General features: G+C 42.8%; 1 protein-coding gene across 1 annotated transcript in view; it reads left to right on the top strand.

Annotated features, from left to right (window-relative positions):
- Positions 1-960: 960 nt before the first annotated feature.
- nfatc1 (nuclear factor of activated T cells 1) overlaps positions 961-15,593 on the top strand; it is a 40,108-nt gene continuing 25,475 nt past the window's right edge. Inside the window, exons 1-6 of the mRNA XM_062435896.1 lie at positions 961-1,093; positions 2,509-3,541; positions 3,901-4,060; positions 9,753-9,955; positions 12,500-12,672; positions 14,194-14,334. Coding sequence (XP_062291880.1) covers positions 1,075-1,093; positions 2,509-3,541; positions 3,901-4,060; positions 9,753-9,955; positions 12,500-12,672; positions 14,194-14,334 — 1,729 coding nt within the window. The 5' untranslated portion in view covers positions 961-1,074. The remainder of the gene's footprint in view (positions 1,094-2,508; positions 3,542-3,900; positions 4,061-9,752; positions 9,956-12,499; positions 12,673-14,193; positions 14,335-15,593) is intronic.

Raw genomic sequence — 15,593 nt, forward strand, 5'->3', positions numbered from 1 at the left:
GCTGTTACCACTTGATGAATGACTCTTACAAGGTGAAAATGACAGCAGTTTTATGTAAAATGCTCACGAGGATTAGTCTGCACATAAATCTTGATTTAGGAGATTCCATGTGCAGTGTCTTGCAGCAGCACATTGATAACTCCTTTGTACATGATGCCAAGGGTAGCAGATATTACAGACAATGTGGGTGGAAGCTGCAGATTAATGCTGTATGTGCTCATTAAGTCAGTCATGGATCATGGGGACATAGTTTGCATTACAGGGTTTCTTTTAACATCTGTCACCTAACAAATCATGGTCTTTTATGCTCTGCTGTGTCATTTTTTACTCAATTTATTCCATTGTTTATATTCAGAAGGGTGTTCACCCTGGCTCAGGTTCTACGGTATTAGCTCTTGGAGGTGAAGTAGTACAGGATGTTTTTTCCAATCAATGGAGGTTTGTGTTTGACTCTCCCGTGGCGAGGCTTATTTTATTCATCTCGGAGCCTTCAGGCTTCACGTCCAGCCTCGTTAATTGGCCTCATTTGCCCCTGGAAACCCCACTGAGAGTGAGGATCTCCATTGGATCCACATCTGATGGTCAGACGTTCAGCTGCGTCAGAGTTGGGATGGGCGGTGCTGTGCCGAGGTGATCCCCGAGTTTAAAAAGCGCAGAAGTCCTCAGCGCGCTGGAGCAGTGCGTCATAGCGACCCAGCAGCCAGGATCCCCTGACACAGAGTCAGATATCTCAACACAGCAACGAAAATAGCCTTTCTGAGGGCAAACTTGTGTAGCTCAAGTGATGATTTATTCAACGTTTTAATATTTTTTGTCGCATCTCGATTAGATTCTTTCATTTTGGATGCGCGTTGTTTTTTCTTTTTGGAAAAAGAAACAGCTGTTTTTCGACAAAGCCTTTTTTGACACTATTATTTCTCATTCTCGTTGTTTGTGTGCGGTTATTCAGCGAGAGAGGATCCTTAACAACAGCTGGGGAATATATAAACTCCGCTATATGGATAAGGAATCGCTCCCCTCTGCAACTGAACTCCGAGTTTGATCTCAGACGTTGCTCCTTACCCCAAAAAGAAAATGAAATCTGCTGAAGAGGGTGAGTTTTAGTTTATATTTACTACTAAACTTATTATCACTGCACAGTAAAGCTGTTAATGTTGCATTCATTCAACTTCTCATCAGTGTTTGACACATCCGGATGCGATCCACTGAACTGTGATGTTACATTAATTTAGGGTGTTAACTGTACCTTTACTGTCATTTGAATGTCTGTATTCAGCCAGAGTCCATACAGATTTTAACTGTATTAAAGCAGGAGTATGGACAGTCGATGTGCGCCCCTCCCTGCTGGTTTGGGCAAGGTGGGCGTGGCTCTGCTGCTCTCATGACTAAAAGTGCTCCCAAAATAGTCAGAATTGAAGCTGTGCTAATGACTGACATGGCATTGTGGGTAACATAGTGAATGGTTTAGAGGCCAGTATTGAGCAGTCATTTGATGGCACAGTCCCTCAGGCTACCTGTTAGGACTGCAAACTCCAGCTAATTCACATCAGTCTAATTATAGGAGACAAACATTTCAGGGCTACTGTGTCACACACCGCAAGCTGCATTAAATGTAAGCATAATTTTCTTTTATTACAAGGAGTCATATGGTGCAGCACTGATGTCATAGACTTTATGGCGGGGCCCCTAATTCTCTTAAATTTACAGCAGACAGGAGCTGTGGTGACTGCAAGCTGTCTGACTGCATCTGTCTGCCGTTTTCCTCTGTATCAATGTGCTCTACTGTGGTCACATACACCCAGCCTCATGCACAATATAACCACAACTCCAGTTCCCATGTTCCCCCTCCTCGGCCCCTGGTTGTGACCTCAGCCTTCGCCCACAGACAGGCAGAGTTTCATACGACCCAGCGGGAGTTTTGGCACGAGACCATAAGCTTCCCCCTGGTTGGATACAGCATGCACCTTTACAGCATGCGAATAAACGAATCATGTCCCTCCTGTGTTTATTTTTGATGGCTGTTGGAACATGAAACTGGCCAACAAAAGCATCAGTGTGTGTTTTTATAATGTTACAGTTTATGGTCTGCAGCATGCGCATTAAGTGGCATACATCTGGCAGTGTGAAGTGGAAAAAAACCACCTGGTCTTGCCTTTGGTTATATTTAGACTGGAGTTATTTTTGGCTCCTTTATTCGTGTCGCCCAACTAATTTCCTTCAAACAAATTGAGCCATTCAGATATGTTTTGTGTCACTGGCCTAGCTGTGTTGTAACTTGACTATGCTTGGGGATCTCCATTTGATGAAGCATTAAGTTTTAACCTTCATACCTTCTGCATCAGGAAATAGCCAGGGCTTTATTCAGTAGGCAAGCTCTTCTTTTGCCATTATAGGCAACACTTCTGCAGCAGCTCTCATAAGACCCAACTTGGCAACTGTCTCAGTAAGGGAGCCAGTGAATGTGTGTTTGATTATCATGGTAACAAACTCAATCTGTTTGCCTTCCAGATGCATATGGCTACACGCCAAATGTCAGTCTCTCCCTCCCCCTGGGCAACCCTTGTCTTCCCTCGCAGTACCACAGCCTCCAGTCTAGCCCCACTATATCTGTCTCTGTCACCGAGCCTCAAAGTTATGACACCCAGGATGACATGAGAGCGCCCGGGTACTATTCATCTTCAAACATCCGCCCAAACGGAGCCCCGACCCTGGAAAGCCCTCGTATTGAGATCACAGCCTACGGTCAGTTTCCTGAGGATGAGGTGGAGGAGAACAACCTTCCTGTTGCGAAACGAGTCAACTCCATAGTGACGCTGACCCTCCCCAGTGCAGATGGATATCGTGACCCCAGCTGCCTGAGTCCGGCCAGCAGCATCTCATCTCGCAGCTGCCACTCTGACGCATCCTCCTATGAATCAAGCTACTCGTACAACTACGACAACTCCCCCCAGAACTCCCCATGGCAGTCCCCCTCAGTTTCCCCCAAGGGCTCGACCCTCACCCTGCCAGGTGGTTGTTCCCCACGCCATTCCCCTTCCACCTCCCCGCGCACAAGTGTGACAGATGACACCTGGATAGGTCAGCGTGGTTCCAGGCCCAACTCCCCGTGCGGTGCAAAGAGGAAGTACAGCTTCAACGGCAGCGGGGCGTCACACAAGCACTACGCATACTCACCCAACCATTCTCCAGGGCTGTCCCCACAGACTTCTCCTCGTCTCAGCATCACAGAGGAGAGCTGGCTGCCAAACACCAACCAGTACACCAACTCGGCCATACTGGCAGCCATCAACGCCTTGACCACAGATGGAGTGGCTGACCTCGGGGAGGGAATCCCTATGAAGGCCCGGAAAACCAGCATGGAGCACAACCCAACTGTCAGCCTGAAGCTGGAGCCTGGAGGTGAAGAGCTGAGTCCTGGTGAGCTTTGTCAAGATGAGCACCCCTCCAACCGCCTGCCCTTAAAGAAGGAGGGCTACTGTGGCGGGTTTCTGGATGTGCCACAGCATCCATATACCTGGCCCAAACCAAAGCAATACGTCAGGTAATAAGAGAGTGACATTCAAACCTGAGGGAAACAGCTTTTTGTGTGCTCAAGACTTATTAATTCGTAAAACTGCATATAAACTTTGAATTCTTTCATTTTTTTTGGCAACTGAGGAATTATGTGAGAATTTATCCATATATACATTTAATTATATATATACACATTGGACACATTGTGAATGTTTAGTAACCAGAAGTACGTTTAAGCATATTTTACATTTTATAACAGGTTTATCACGAGGTCTGTCTTATCACAGTGTTCACATTCTGCACATTCTACCTTGATAAGTGCATCTAAAATAAGCCGTCCTCCCTCCTTGTTATGTTGACATGTTGGACGTGTTTTCACATCGACAGCCCATCCTTGCCAGCTCTCGACTGGCAGTTGCCATCCAGCTCGGGCCCATACCGCCTGCAGATCGACGTGCAGCCCAAGTCCCACCACCGGGCCCACTATGAGACAGAGGGCAGCAGGGGAGCAGTGAAGGCCCTGGCAGGAGGACACCCAGTCGTTCAGGTCTGCTATATCAGCAGTTTTTAACTTTTTGGCTAAAAGCAGTGTCTAGTTGATACCCCATATAACAGGTTGCATATTTCTTCAAGCTGTGAGCATTTAAACCAAAGATGGGATTTTCCCCTTTTTGATTGCGTCATAAAAATATTTTTAGAAGTAAAATAATCCAATATTTCACAACAATAAAAAAATGAATCATAAGAAAGTGAAAAAAAACATCATTTTTTCATTCATCATATTGCAACTTCTCATGTTTATATTACAAGCCCCTTTTGTATCTTATGTTGGGAACCACTGAGCCAGACTATTCGGTTTCCGGTGATGATTAGACCAACACACGCTACAACCATTATCCTAATTTATTCTCCTTACCTTGTCACTCCTCGACTCAACACTTTCTCCTTCCTGGTTTTCAACTTCATGTGTTAAAACAGACTGTGGCAACATGTGTTTCATGACCTGGCTGTTATGTTATTCAAAGATGTCACATTTCTGAATGGAATACCATAGGTATGCTATTAGACAGACCAGTCCACTCAGTCAGTTCCTGTCCAGACAAGGGTGACTCAGACTTTTCCATTGCGTTGTCGAGTGCAACACAGACAGTTACAAAGTGATGTAGCATGGCCGGCAAGAGCTTAGTCATGAGCTTTAACCACAGTAGCAGTGGTGGTCGGGACTAAAGAAAAAAATGTGGACCACTGCAGATATGTTTTGGTTATAAACCCATCTGGTCCCCCAACCATTACTGCACACAGCTGACCTCAGTCTCTGAATAAATAAAGGGTCTGCAGCAATGAGTTTGGCAAAGTGAGTGGTAAGCCAGGCTGTCAGTTTAATTAATACCTTTTGACATCTTATTAATACATTACAATGGGCCTACAAGTTTACCAGATGTTCGTCACATATGGGGCAAAGTTTTTCTGTGTTTGCCTTTTGGTTTTAATAATAGGGTTTTTTTTATAATGTGCAGTTTTTCTCTAAGCAGCTAAAAAGCAGCACGCTCCTCATGTCCGTGGGTTTGAATTGTAAAATGCTAACATTGCTAAACAGTTATTTAAGACCAAACATAAGCTGTTTTCCTATTCCACATTACATATTAACTCTAAGCAGGCTTTAAATATATAGTGAGCCAAAGAAGTGTCAAAATAAATAAGTATCCTCTCTAGAGCCTGACTGATACTAGATTTTTGAGTCCAATTTCTCTTACAGTGATTTGAGAGTTAAAACTCAAATTTTTTAAAATTAATAATAGATCAAATGCTTATGTTCGTTCAGCTTTTTGTGGAGTTCTGACTCCAAGTGGTCAGAAAACAAATGTGATAACGATAAATTCACCATTTTTTACACACACAAACACAAGTAAAGTAGTAAACTTTTTTTTAAATTAAAAAACCCTCAACTGTGACCAATATTTGTAATGAGCAGGACATTTTACAGTTGACAAATAAACGTGTCAGTGCTCTCCGGTGGACAAACTCTGTAACATACCTTTGCTATTTCCTCTGGAAATGTTATAATTGTTGACCTCCAGTTCTTTACACCTTGTCATCTTGCTACTGTGTTGAAATGAACTCCAGGGTGTGTCAGTACACCACTGACATCACTGTTGGGTGTGGTCTGAGGTGGAAGTGGGAAATGGTACTTCAAAATGACAGTGCTGTCCTGTAAGTTCACGAATGGACACCCCACAAGTTATAAACCACTGCTATACACCAATATCATATATCTGTGGTAATAGAAATGACAGAATATAGACCTGGCTGATGTATTGTATTCATAGAAGTAAGCACAATGGTAAATCTGTGTGATTTTTGAAATTTGGTTTGAGTAGTAGTGTGACAGCTTAGAAATTATTAAATGTGTCTGTTCATGGAGATTAATTGGCAGTGGTGATGTAGTTTGATTGACACTCCTCAGTGCATCATTACATGGTAGTAAAAAATTAATTAATTACAGTGCATAAACAGCGTACTGTGATAATTAGTAGATGACAATTAAAAGATACATGAAATTGGGACACCGCTGAAGCCAACTTTCTTTCCCACCATGACAAGCTATCGTGTAGAAAAGGTTAAATTTAATAGAATTTGGATGGAAGTTCTCCTCATGTGCTTTTTGTTGATCAGACATCAGCGGAAAAAGGAAACAGAAGTATTTCGTGGAATAAGAAATTTGGAAACCAAAACTTGAACCATCCAACGTGTCGCAACATTAGCAACACATCCGTGCAGGACGTGTGTATTTGTCCATGAGAAGGTGCTAATGATTTAATGACAGGGGTCTGAGTTCAAGCCCAGCTGAAATAGAGAGTGTGTTCTCTTTAAACCTAAACCCAAACCTCCCCCTACTTTTCCGCCAGCTACCACCCCAACCACACAGACTTCCCTTTGTTTAGGAAAGTTCCCGTGTGTACGACTGACATCATCGCGCGCTGCGTCCTGCGGAGGCGGCAGCAGCTAAACCACACACGTTTCTGGCAGACTCTGATGGAGATGTTGGAGGGAGCCTCAGACAAGGCAGCCCCATCTCTGTGACTTCCTGATTACATGGTACACACAGCGCTGCAACCTCTGCTGCGGAGGCTGGCTGACGAAGCCTCCCTGGCTTGTCCCGTCGCTCCTCTGACTCAAACCCTGCCCAGACTTTACAGAGTTTATTCTGGAAGGGCCTGTTCTGTGTGGTTCCTTTTTCTCCACCTCCAACATCCAGCACAGCTACGTCGGCTGTTTTCTGTTCTTTTTCAGTGCCATCGCTGCTGCTGCCTGCCTCAACCACACCCGCCCTTACGCCAGCACAGACTGAAGTATGCCCCTCTGAAGTGCTGTGTGCAGTCCTCACCGCAGTTAATGCTCAGGGTTTCATACTGCACTTTGGTGGAGTGGAAATACCCCCTATTCAAGTCTGTGAGGTCTTCGTTTTTCTTTGTCTGAAGTCATAAGTTTCCCGTTGCTTAAAAGACACATCAAACCAGCTGTTTTGAAGTGCATTTTTGAAGATCTGAACATTATTATTTTGGGGTCATGTGTCTTTTCTTATTGCCTTGCGGATTCTTGGCTTTCAATCCTTGTCATCAAATTTAGATTCCTGAAGAACGTGTAATTAACAAATATCACGTGAAGCAAACAGCGTGACGGGATGAACTGTGGGCCAAACTAGGCTGTCAGTCCCTCGACAAATCTGAAATCCAGGATGGCATATGTGTGTGTTTTTGCGTGTGTGTGATCATCCTTTTTAGAGCTGGGAGGGCCCGTGATAGGAACGGAGAGGAAGCCCCCAGTCACTCTTACCCCTTTCTCACTCCTCGTTGGTGCCTTGAGCAGCCGGAGTCTCGGAATTCCTCTTGTTGGTGATAATATGAACTAGGGAGGGGCGTCTGTATTGCCAATGTCAAACTGCATGCGAGGGGGAGCGGTGGATTTACATGTAGTGGTATCACAGTGATTTAATTGCATCAATAAATCATAACTGTTGTCTGCTGCAGCTGCTTCATAAAAACACAGGATTCAGATCACTTTAAAGGTGAAAAAGAGAAGAGGCTTCTTGATAGCACGATTGCCACTTAGATCATGTTACTGTATACTTTAAAATGATGAATGAAAATGCCGACATAAGCGGTAAATGTTCCTACTATTGCATGCTTTGTGAAGTTTTGGAAGCAAAGCAACAGCTGAAAGCATTCAGATGAGATTATACAGTATTTCTATTTCCCTAGACTATGTTTCTGATAATAATTCAAAGCAAATAATCCGTAATCTGTTAGTAATTACATTTTGAAAGGAGCCACCTAACCTTGCAAGCGGGCTACCTCACTTCATCACACTCCTTCCTGCTGCCTAAATAAACAGCATTGCTAGGCAGCAACCCATTTCCTTACACAAATATACAGGGCTTTTGCAGGCTCTTAACCCTGACAGGGATCCTCCTCCAAATCACATGTTGTGCCTCCCCGGTCTGAGCATTTTACTCTCGATGTGGGTACTCCTCGCCTCGAGTGCTCCTCTTATGTAAGTGAAAACTGTGGTCTTCGTTTCAACATTTCCTCACCAATCGTTTCAGCTGACACTCGTACCCACAGTGGCGTATAATTAGTTGGGGTTCAGTGTCTGCCTCTATAACCTTTTGACAGAGTCTGTGGATGCTGATGTGCACATATTTTTCATTTAAAGACATTATTCATGCCTCCCAATGTTGGTTTTGACTGTTAAGGTCCCATTATTACACTTTAAATTTGTTTCTAATTTCATATTTTATGGCTCAATATCAGAAGTCTGCTCTTCGTGAAGTTATGCAACCAATTGTATTTTAGTTAAAAGTTATTACTGAATATATGTGACTAACTCTCCATACAGAAAACAGTCATAACAGTGGACCTGACTGTCCAACAATATCAGCTTCTAATTCAGTGTGAGCAGTTCAAGTGCAGCAACTGTCTGTTTTTAATGAAAAGGATGGAAAGAACTGAAGAGGAACAAATGGCTCAAAAGAAGCAGAATTTTGGAAAATGTAATAACTTGAAATTTTAATTGGGGAGTTTTTTTTCGCAATATATCATTAATGTATCAATTACGTATGGTGGAACGTGGTGAAATGCAAAAACCACCTCTATTTACATTCACATTGCATGGTTGATTGATGAAATTTTCAATGTAAACCAACGTTGACGGGGTGAAACAGACTCACATATGCAACACAGATACGCTCCACCGTCATTGCTGTCGTTTGATTAGGAGGAAGGTTATAGGTTGCAGCCTTAACATCTTAAATAACATTATAAATATATATAACACTATATACTATATACACTATTATATAAATAAGTAAATATGACCAATTTGTCCATATACTACTTTCAATCACATTATATTAATATGTACATTCCTCTTATTTGTTCTTATACTCTTTGTGCTTCACTCAGTTGTTTTGACTTCTAAATGCTAAGTATTCTGCTCTAATTTCTCACCTGTCACACTGTATGGATAACATACATAACTTTCAGACAGTGTGTCAGTAGTAGCCGCTGTTCTCAGATTTCAGCCTGTGGGTTTTGGGCTCCATGCCTGCACTCTGCTGTCTGGGTGGTTGAGGTCATCCTGGCAGGAGGCCTCCTGTCAAGTAACACCTATGGAGGTCTGGGAGTACTTTAGAAGCTCTGGGTTCAGCCCGCCAACAACAGCAAGTAATACTTCTGTACAGTCTCCAACTCAATTGTGCCATTCGGGATCATTTTACTGATAAAGATCAGAGCAGGGTCACTACTGAGAGTTTTCTTTGACCCTGATTGACCGCGGCTTGGTGGGGCTGACATGACCTTGACTTTGCTGAAACACTGGCTCAGTCTTGTCACAAGACAAGCGGCTCTCACAAATCACAATGCTGCTCGCTGTAGGTGGGTGGGTTTATTGCTCTCTGGCAGCGGCTGCCCCTGAGATTCAGCTACTGTAGGATCAACATCTTGGAAGGCCTGGTATGAACTGATGGAGTAAGTGTACATAGGCCACTGGTAGTAAATTAATGAAGATGAAATGTTAACAAAATCCTCAATGGGTACTTTGTTCGAAAACCATTGCATTGAGGGTCTGACCCCTGAAAGACCTTGGTTTGTTTTCGACCGCGTGCAAGTGGGTGCTTTGTTTATTTTTTCTAGAAGACATGACTTAACCACAACTGCATCTTTTCTTTCTCCGCCTCTTAGCTGCACGGTTACATGGAGAGCGAGCCTCTGACCCTGCAGCTGTTCATTGGCACAGCTGACGACAGGCTCCTGAGGCCCCACGCCTTCTACCAGGTTCACCGCATCACCGGGAAGACGGTGTCCACCCCGAGCCACGAGGCCTTGCACAATAACACCAAAGTGCTGGAGATCCCGTTGTTGCCAGAGAACAACATGCGGGCCATGTGAGTTATATCAGGGACTGTACTTACCCAGTGAGATATGAGTTGCTGAATTGTATGTTAAAAGATAGATACATCTTGTTGAAGTGTTTTTGGTTTGGTCTGGTTTAAATGAGCTAGCTAATGAAAAGACAATTCCACATCAAGTCTGGAATGACTCAAGACTTGGATTTGCCCCAAACGACTTGTAAATAACCCCAGATGTCTTGGTTAAAACTGGCATGAATCTGGTTGAAAAGTCAGTTATTTGCAAGCAAGTCATGTCTCCTGTCATTAAAGCTATGTACAGGTCAAGTCTCAAGTCCACAAAGGCAAATCCAAGTTAAAGACAAACTTTGCAGAGTGCTGCTCCTCTCCTCTCTGCCTGTGTGTCTGTTTGAGCGATGATGGGGCTCAGCTACACACTCACATGCAGAGCAGAGAGGCCACAACAGAAAGGATAAGCTGTGTGTGCTTCAGCTGCATTCACACAAAATCTGGCAATGTGGCACGTTCCAGCAGGGTTGTGCAGAGATGGGGGCACGTTTATTTGTGTTTTAGAATGTATTACCATGAAACAATCAGAAAATGCTATTTATTTATTTGAATCACAGCTCTGCTCTCGCTACTGCCACTCGCTCTCTCTTAGTTCACTTTCTAGCTGGCTCGTCCACCACTGCTCTCTCCCACTCTCTCTTGCTCTGCTCTCAGCTTATTCTGGTGCAGTTGAGCTGCAGGGGAGGAGCCATCTTTGAATGCTGTGTTTACAAACACTAACCAACAAATCATGTATAGTGTACCTTTAAGTCTCAAGTAATTGAGTCCATATTCATTTTTCAAGTTATTCTAGGCAAATCCATGTGAAGTTTTTTAGTTATTTGAGACAAGTTGGTCAAGGCAAGGGAAATCTCAAGTCATTAAAGACAAGTACAAGTCAAGTTGCAAGTCTTCGAAAACAAGTCCATGTTGAGTCTTGAGTCGGTTGAGATTTAAGGGTAAGTTCAAGTCAAGCCACAAGTCTTCATAAGTAAACTGCAGTCAAGGTGCAAGTCTTTCAGGTGTGAATGTTGACCAGTTCAACTGAGTTGCTCTTCCAGTTTTCCACCTGGCTACATTTTGCTACTTTTGGGCCTTAAGGCATGTTAGATTACAGTTTTTCTCAAAAAAGTTGACACTATGGACATAAGAGTGTTGTATCTCATATTTGCGTGCCCATGAGCGTGCATGCCTTCTTGTGAGTGTTTGGGTTTTGAACGTGATGCCCTCTGAACACAGACGAATGGCTTTCCCATTTTTATAAGCCTCAGTGATCAGATTACTGGGGAAGCTCAAAGCTGCTAACAGGGACGTTGGGTTTCTGTCTGAGCTGCAGGCAGTAGCAGGCTGCTAGCATCAGCACTTTCTCTGCCTTTTAATGGATGTAACACATAAGCTCCCCTTATACAACGACTTCACCTCAGGATATGGCTTCTCTTTTCTCACGGAGGGCACGCCTCAGAGTACTTACAGTATAGGCCAGGGATTTGTGTGAGATTTATTAGTTTTGACACGTACTCCAGTGTGACTTACTATGCTGTTGATGTTTTATTATGTGGTATAGAATACAAGCTTTATTATAATTCTGAAAAGGTTTTTCTTGATGATTTAGGAGCATGTGTCTTAAATTAAATCATTAATCAACCTCAGTCTAGATTTTTCAAGCTGATATGAAGCCACAAATATTGTTGGTCAACTTAGTATAACCCTAATTAACTCTTCATAAATAAAATGATTATACTGGAGGGCCTCTGGTATCGTGCTGTCCTTCTCAAAGTTTTTCTCAGGCACTGAACGGACACCTCAGTATGTGGTTTTGCACTCAGTCTGTCTGTGTAGGCGGAGAGCCGAACAGCTGGGCTCCTTAGCATCAACACCTGATTACTTCGCCAGTGAAGCAGACCCTGGTGTCTGGCAAGAAGAATGTCAGGGAGTGTTCGAATGTGTGTAAAAGTTGACATTAACTAGGCTTTGAGGAATGCGGCATCAAGTAGCACGGTGATGGAAAAGCCAGAAACCGTTTGGAAAGGCTCTAGGTATTTAAGTATGAAAAAGTTAGTTGAGTTGCAGTGCAGACAGAGAGTGGTGGGGAGGAGGAGGAGGGGGCCTTTTATTAAGTGTCTGATGATGGCGACTTAAACACTGTATAAAAAAATGATTATTACAGCCAAGTCCTGGCTGTGAGATTTGTGGACAGAGATGATATTTTGGGACGATCTCTTGTGGATTATATGAAAGATATTCATTATGTAATAAACGTTCCCAGACATTTGTGTCTATAGAGTTTTGACTTATACCCAAGAGTAGATGCATTGAAGTGTAAAAGCTGTATCAGGGGTGGGGGTGTTAATCTTCTGTTGAAATGACTGCAGCCTCCTACAGGACTGTGTGAGAGAGTCCAGATTAAAATACCTTATAAATCACAGTCTGATTAACCGAGAAACTGTAATATATGTCACAAATGCACGTGATGATTTGCCTTGTGGATAAACTCCAACTTGACCTCTTCACTTTGTGTCTCCACTAACGCAGAATCGACTGTGCAGGGATCTTGAAGCTGCGTAATTCGGATATAGAGCTGCGAAAGGGGGAGACCGACATCGGACGTAAGAACACACGTGTGCGGATGGTTTTCAGAGTTCACATCAACCAGGCCACCGGGAGAACAGTGTCATTGCAGGCTTCATCAAACCCCATTGAGTGCTGTGAGTACATCTTTGGTTTTCCTTTTGTAGTAGTGAATAATCAATTTACTGACTTACTACCAAAAACGGGATTGAGACCCTTCTACAGGTTTGGAAGATTCATTTTAGGGGTTGCAACTACAAAGTAGAAAAAAAATCTGCTGCACAAATTGCATTGTAAAACACTGGATAGCTATACCATTTCTGATCTCTAATAATAACTCAAAAAATGAAGCTGTGATAAAACTGCTGATAATTCATGGCCATATGACACATGTGACGAGGGGACGAGATCACAAGACAAAAGAATTGGGAGGGACTGGATTAATCAATTAGTCAGTAGCCAAAAACTTTGAGAATTGATTAATCCTTCAAGTTATTTATCAAGTCCCGGTTCACTGATTCCAGCTTCTCAAATATGAGGATTTGCTGCTTTTCTTTGTTTCATTGCTGTAAATTAAATATTATTTGGTTCTGGACTGTTTAATGACTAATCTGATATGACAAATTATTCACTTTATCAAAAAAAAAAAGAATTAGGCTAATGAATAAAATAAAAATAATTTTTAACTAGATACACTGCAGAACCAGAACTGCATACAAGCTGCATTTGACTTTGTCAGGATTTGTCTGTGTGAAGGCTATTTGGGCTTTTGCTCGATAAACTTCATTGACTTTCTGCAGCGCACTGGAGTTGACCTTTCACTGGATCAGGATAAACTCAGGCAGATCAACCACTTCATGTGGTTCTGGCAGTGAGAGCTGCCATTGAGATTAAGTCTTATGAGGTAAATGAAAGACAGTAGTTAAACCATGATCTCAGCCCCTTGAAATAGACCATTGTTAGTTTCTGAACGACTGCCACAAAGCAATTGTTTCTGACCAAAATTCACTTTGTGAGTGAGGCAGAACAACAGACAGTGGGAGAGAAACAGAGAGATGTGAGGAAGATTGATGGTTTCCAAAGACCAGGAATTAGAGTTTTATCAAAATCAGAAAGCAGAAGCATCAAATTACAAAAAGAGGATCCTCGCTTGACAAAAGATATTGATGTTTTATTGAACCTATATTTATTTATCCTAGTTGATTGCAAAGAAATTATAGATGTCTTTCACAAGGGCGGCCTGGCTAAGATGAACATTATATTTAGAGAGGAAAGGTTTGCAAATATTTCATAGCAAGTAACAGATCATTTTGGAAAAAAACTAAAAGTGAGTGAGGAATGAGCAGGGCAAGCCAGAACGTAAGAGAGAGGAGTAAGACAGTCACAGAGTTGAAAGACACTCTGAAACCAAATATTTGGGAGAAAACATCCTCTATAGTTGAGGAAAACACAAATAAACATATGAAACCTCTCCCTGCTTACTGGCAAAGAGGCATTTTAATTTTAAGATGAAGAGGTTGAGGTTTACAGTTTTACAGAGAGGTCTCTGAAAGCTGTCTAGGTAGTGATTCAGCCTTGGTCTGGATGCTCAGGTCTGCATGGGGAGTGGGTGTGTATTAGCTGAGCAATGAGGCCGGTTTCTGTTTTCCCTCCTACAGCCCAGAGATCGGCCCAGGAGCTACCGCTAGTGGATAAGCAGAGCTTGGAGACGTGTCCCGCCCCTGGAGGGGAGAGGATGCTCCTCGACGGACACAACTTCCAGCACGACTCCAAGGTGGTGTTCGTGGAAAAGGCTCAAGGTAAAGGAGGAGGAGTTTTTGGAGTCAGTGCTTCATCGTCTCAGTGCAGCTGTGTGTATGTGTGTGTGTGTGTCTGTGTGTGTGTCTGCCTCTCTCCGTTGTTGGAGAAACCCCAGGACTACTCCCTCCCTCCTCTCCCCCCGCCGTCAAAATATCCTCCATCTTGCCAGAGTGCCACATGTGGTGCACATTAATGCGCCGTATTTTTAACCCACCAGATTTACATTTGCAGAAGTTTCCATTGCCTGTTCTGCAGAGGAATGGGTCACAAATGCAGAATGTATTGTGTGTTTGTGGGTGGTTGTGCACGTGGTGTGTGTGCGTGCACGTGTGCCATGCGTCAGTATTTATTTCTCTTTTTTTCTTACTTTAAGCCGTTTTGGTTTGGAGGGAGAGGGGACTGCTCCCAGATGTTGATACAACGAGGTTTACAAACAGCAATTTCCTTGATTAGCTTTAGCAAAGCAACGTGAGGTACGGTTTGGGCCAAGGCTGAGCAATGTAAACACGTGTGATCCTATCAGCCTAGTGACTCATTCAAAAAAGAGGGAAGCCTTTTCATTGTTCCACCTGTGAAAGGAAGAATCCAAGGCTCCGTCTAGCAATCCAGCAGCCCCCTCCAGCACTATACAATGAAATAGTAAGATTGTTTATCAAAACAAGAAGTGATTGTATGAGAGCAGGCCTTGTTCCCCTCTTTCTGACCCCTTTGATTAATGCTGATCTCTTCCTGAGAGGAGGACAGATTAGAGTTTCTCATGTACCGTTTTTCAAAGGTTGATTTAATGTCACTGGTTGGCTTCAACCTCAGTTGACAGAAACAAAGAGCCACTTTTTAGAGCATGAGTTAGCAAACTTGTGAAGACAGACCTCCAGTCATGACGTATCTTCTTAGCTTAACTAGAAGCCCTTATAGCCTACTCATTAGATGAGCCAACAAGCTAATGTTGAATACTTTGGTTACGGTTTCATTACTTTGACTCAATAAGAGTGCATTTTCACTTTACATTCTTTCTTAAAATGTAAAGCTGTTTTATGAAGCATTACAAGTAGCTCTAGATCATGATCATGCATGAAGCAGAATATAATTAAAATACATTGCTTTACTGTTTTCTGGGTGTATCACTACAGTATATGTAAGCAGAGTAAAGTCAGTCCAGAAATCAGTACAGAGGAGAAAAGGACTTTAAATTGTTCAAAACAGAGAATTACCATCCTTTAATTAATTATGTCTAATATATCAATAAATATCAGGATAT

This window comes from Scomber scombrus, chromosome 16, assembly GCF_963691925.1.
Source record: "Scomber scombrus chromosome 16, fScoSco1.1, whole genome shotgun sequence".
Classification (NCBI taxonomy): Eukaryota; Metazoa; Chordata; class Actinopteri; order Scombriformes; family Scombridae; genus Scomber; species Scomber scombrus.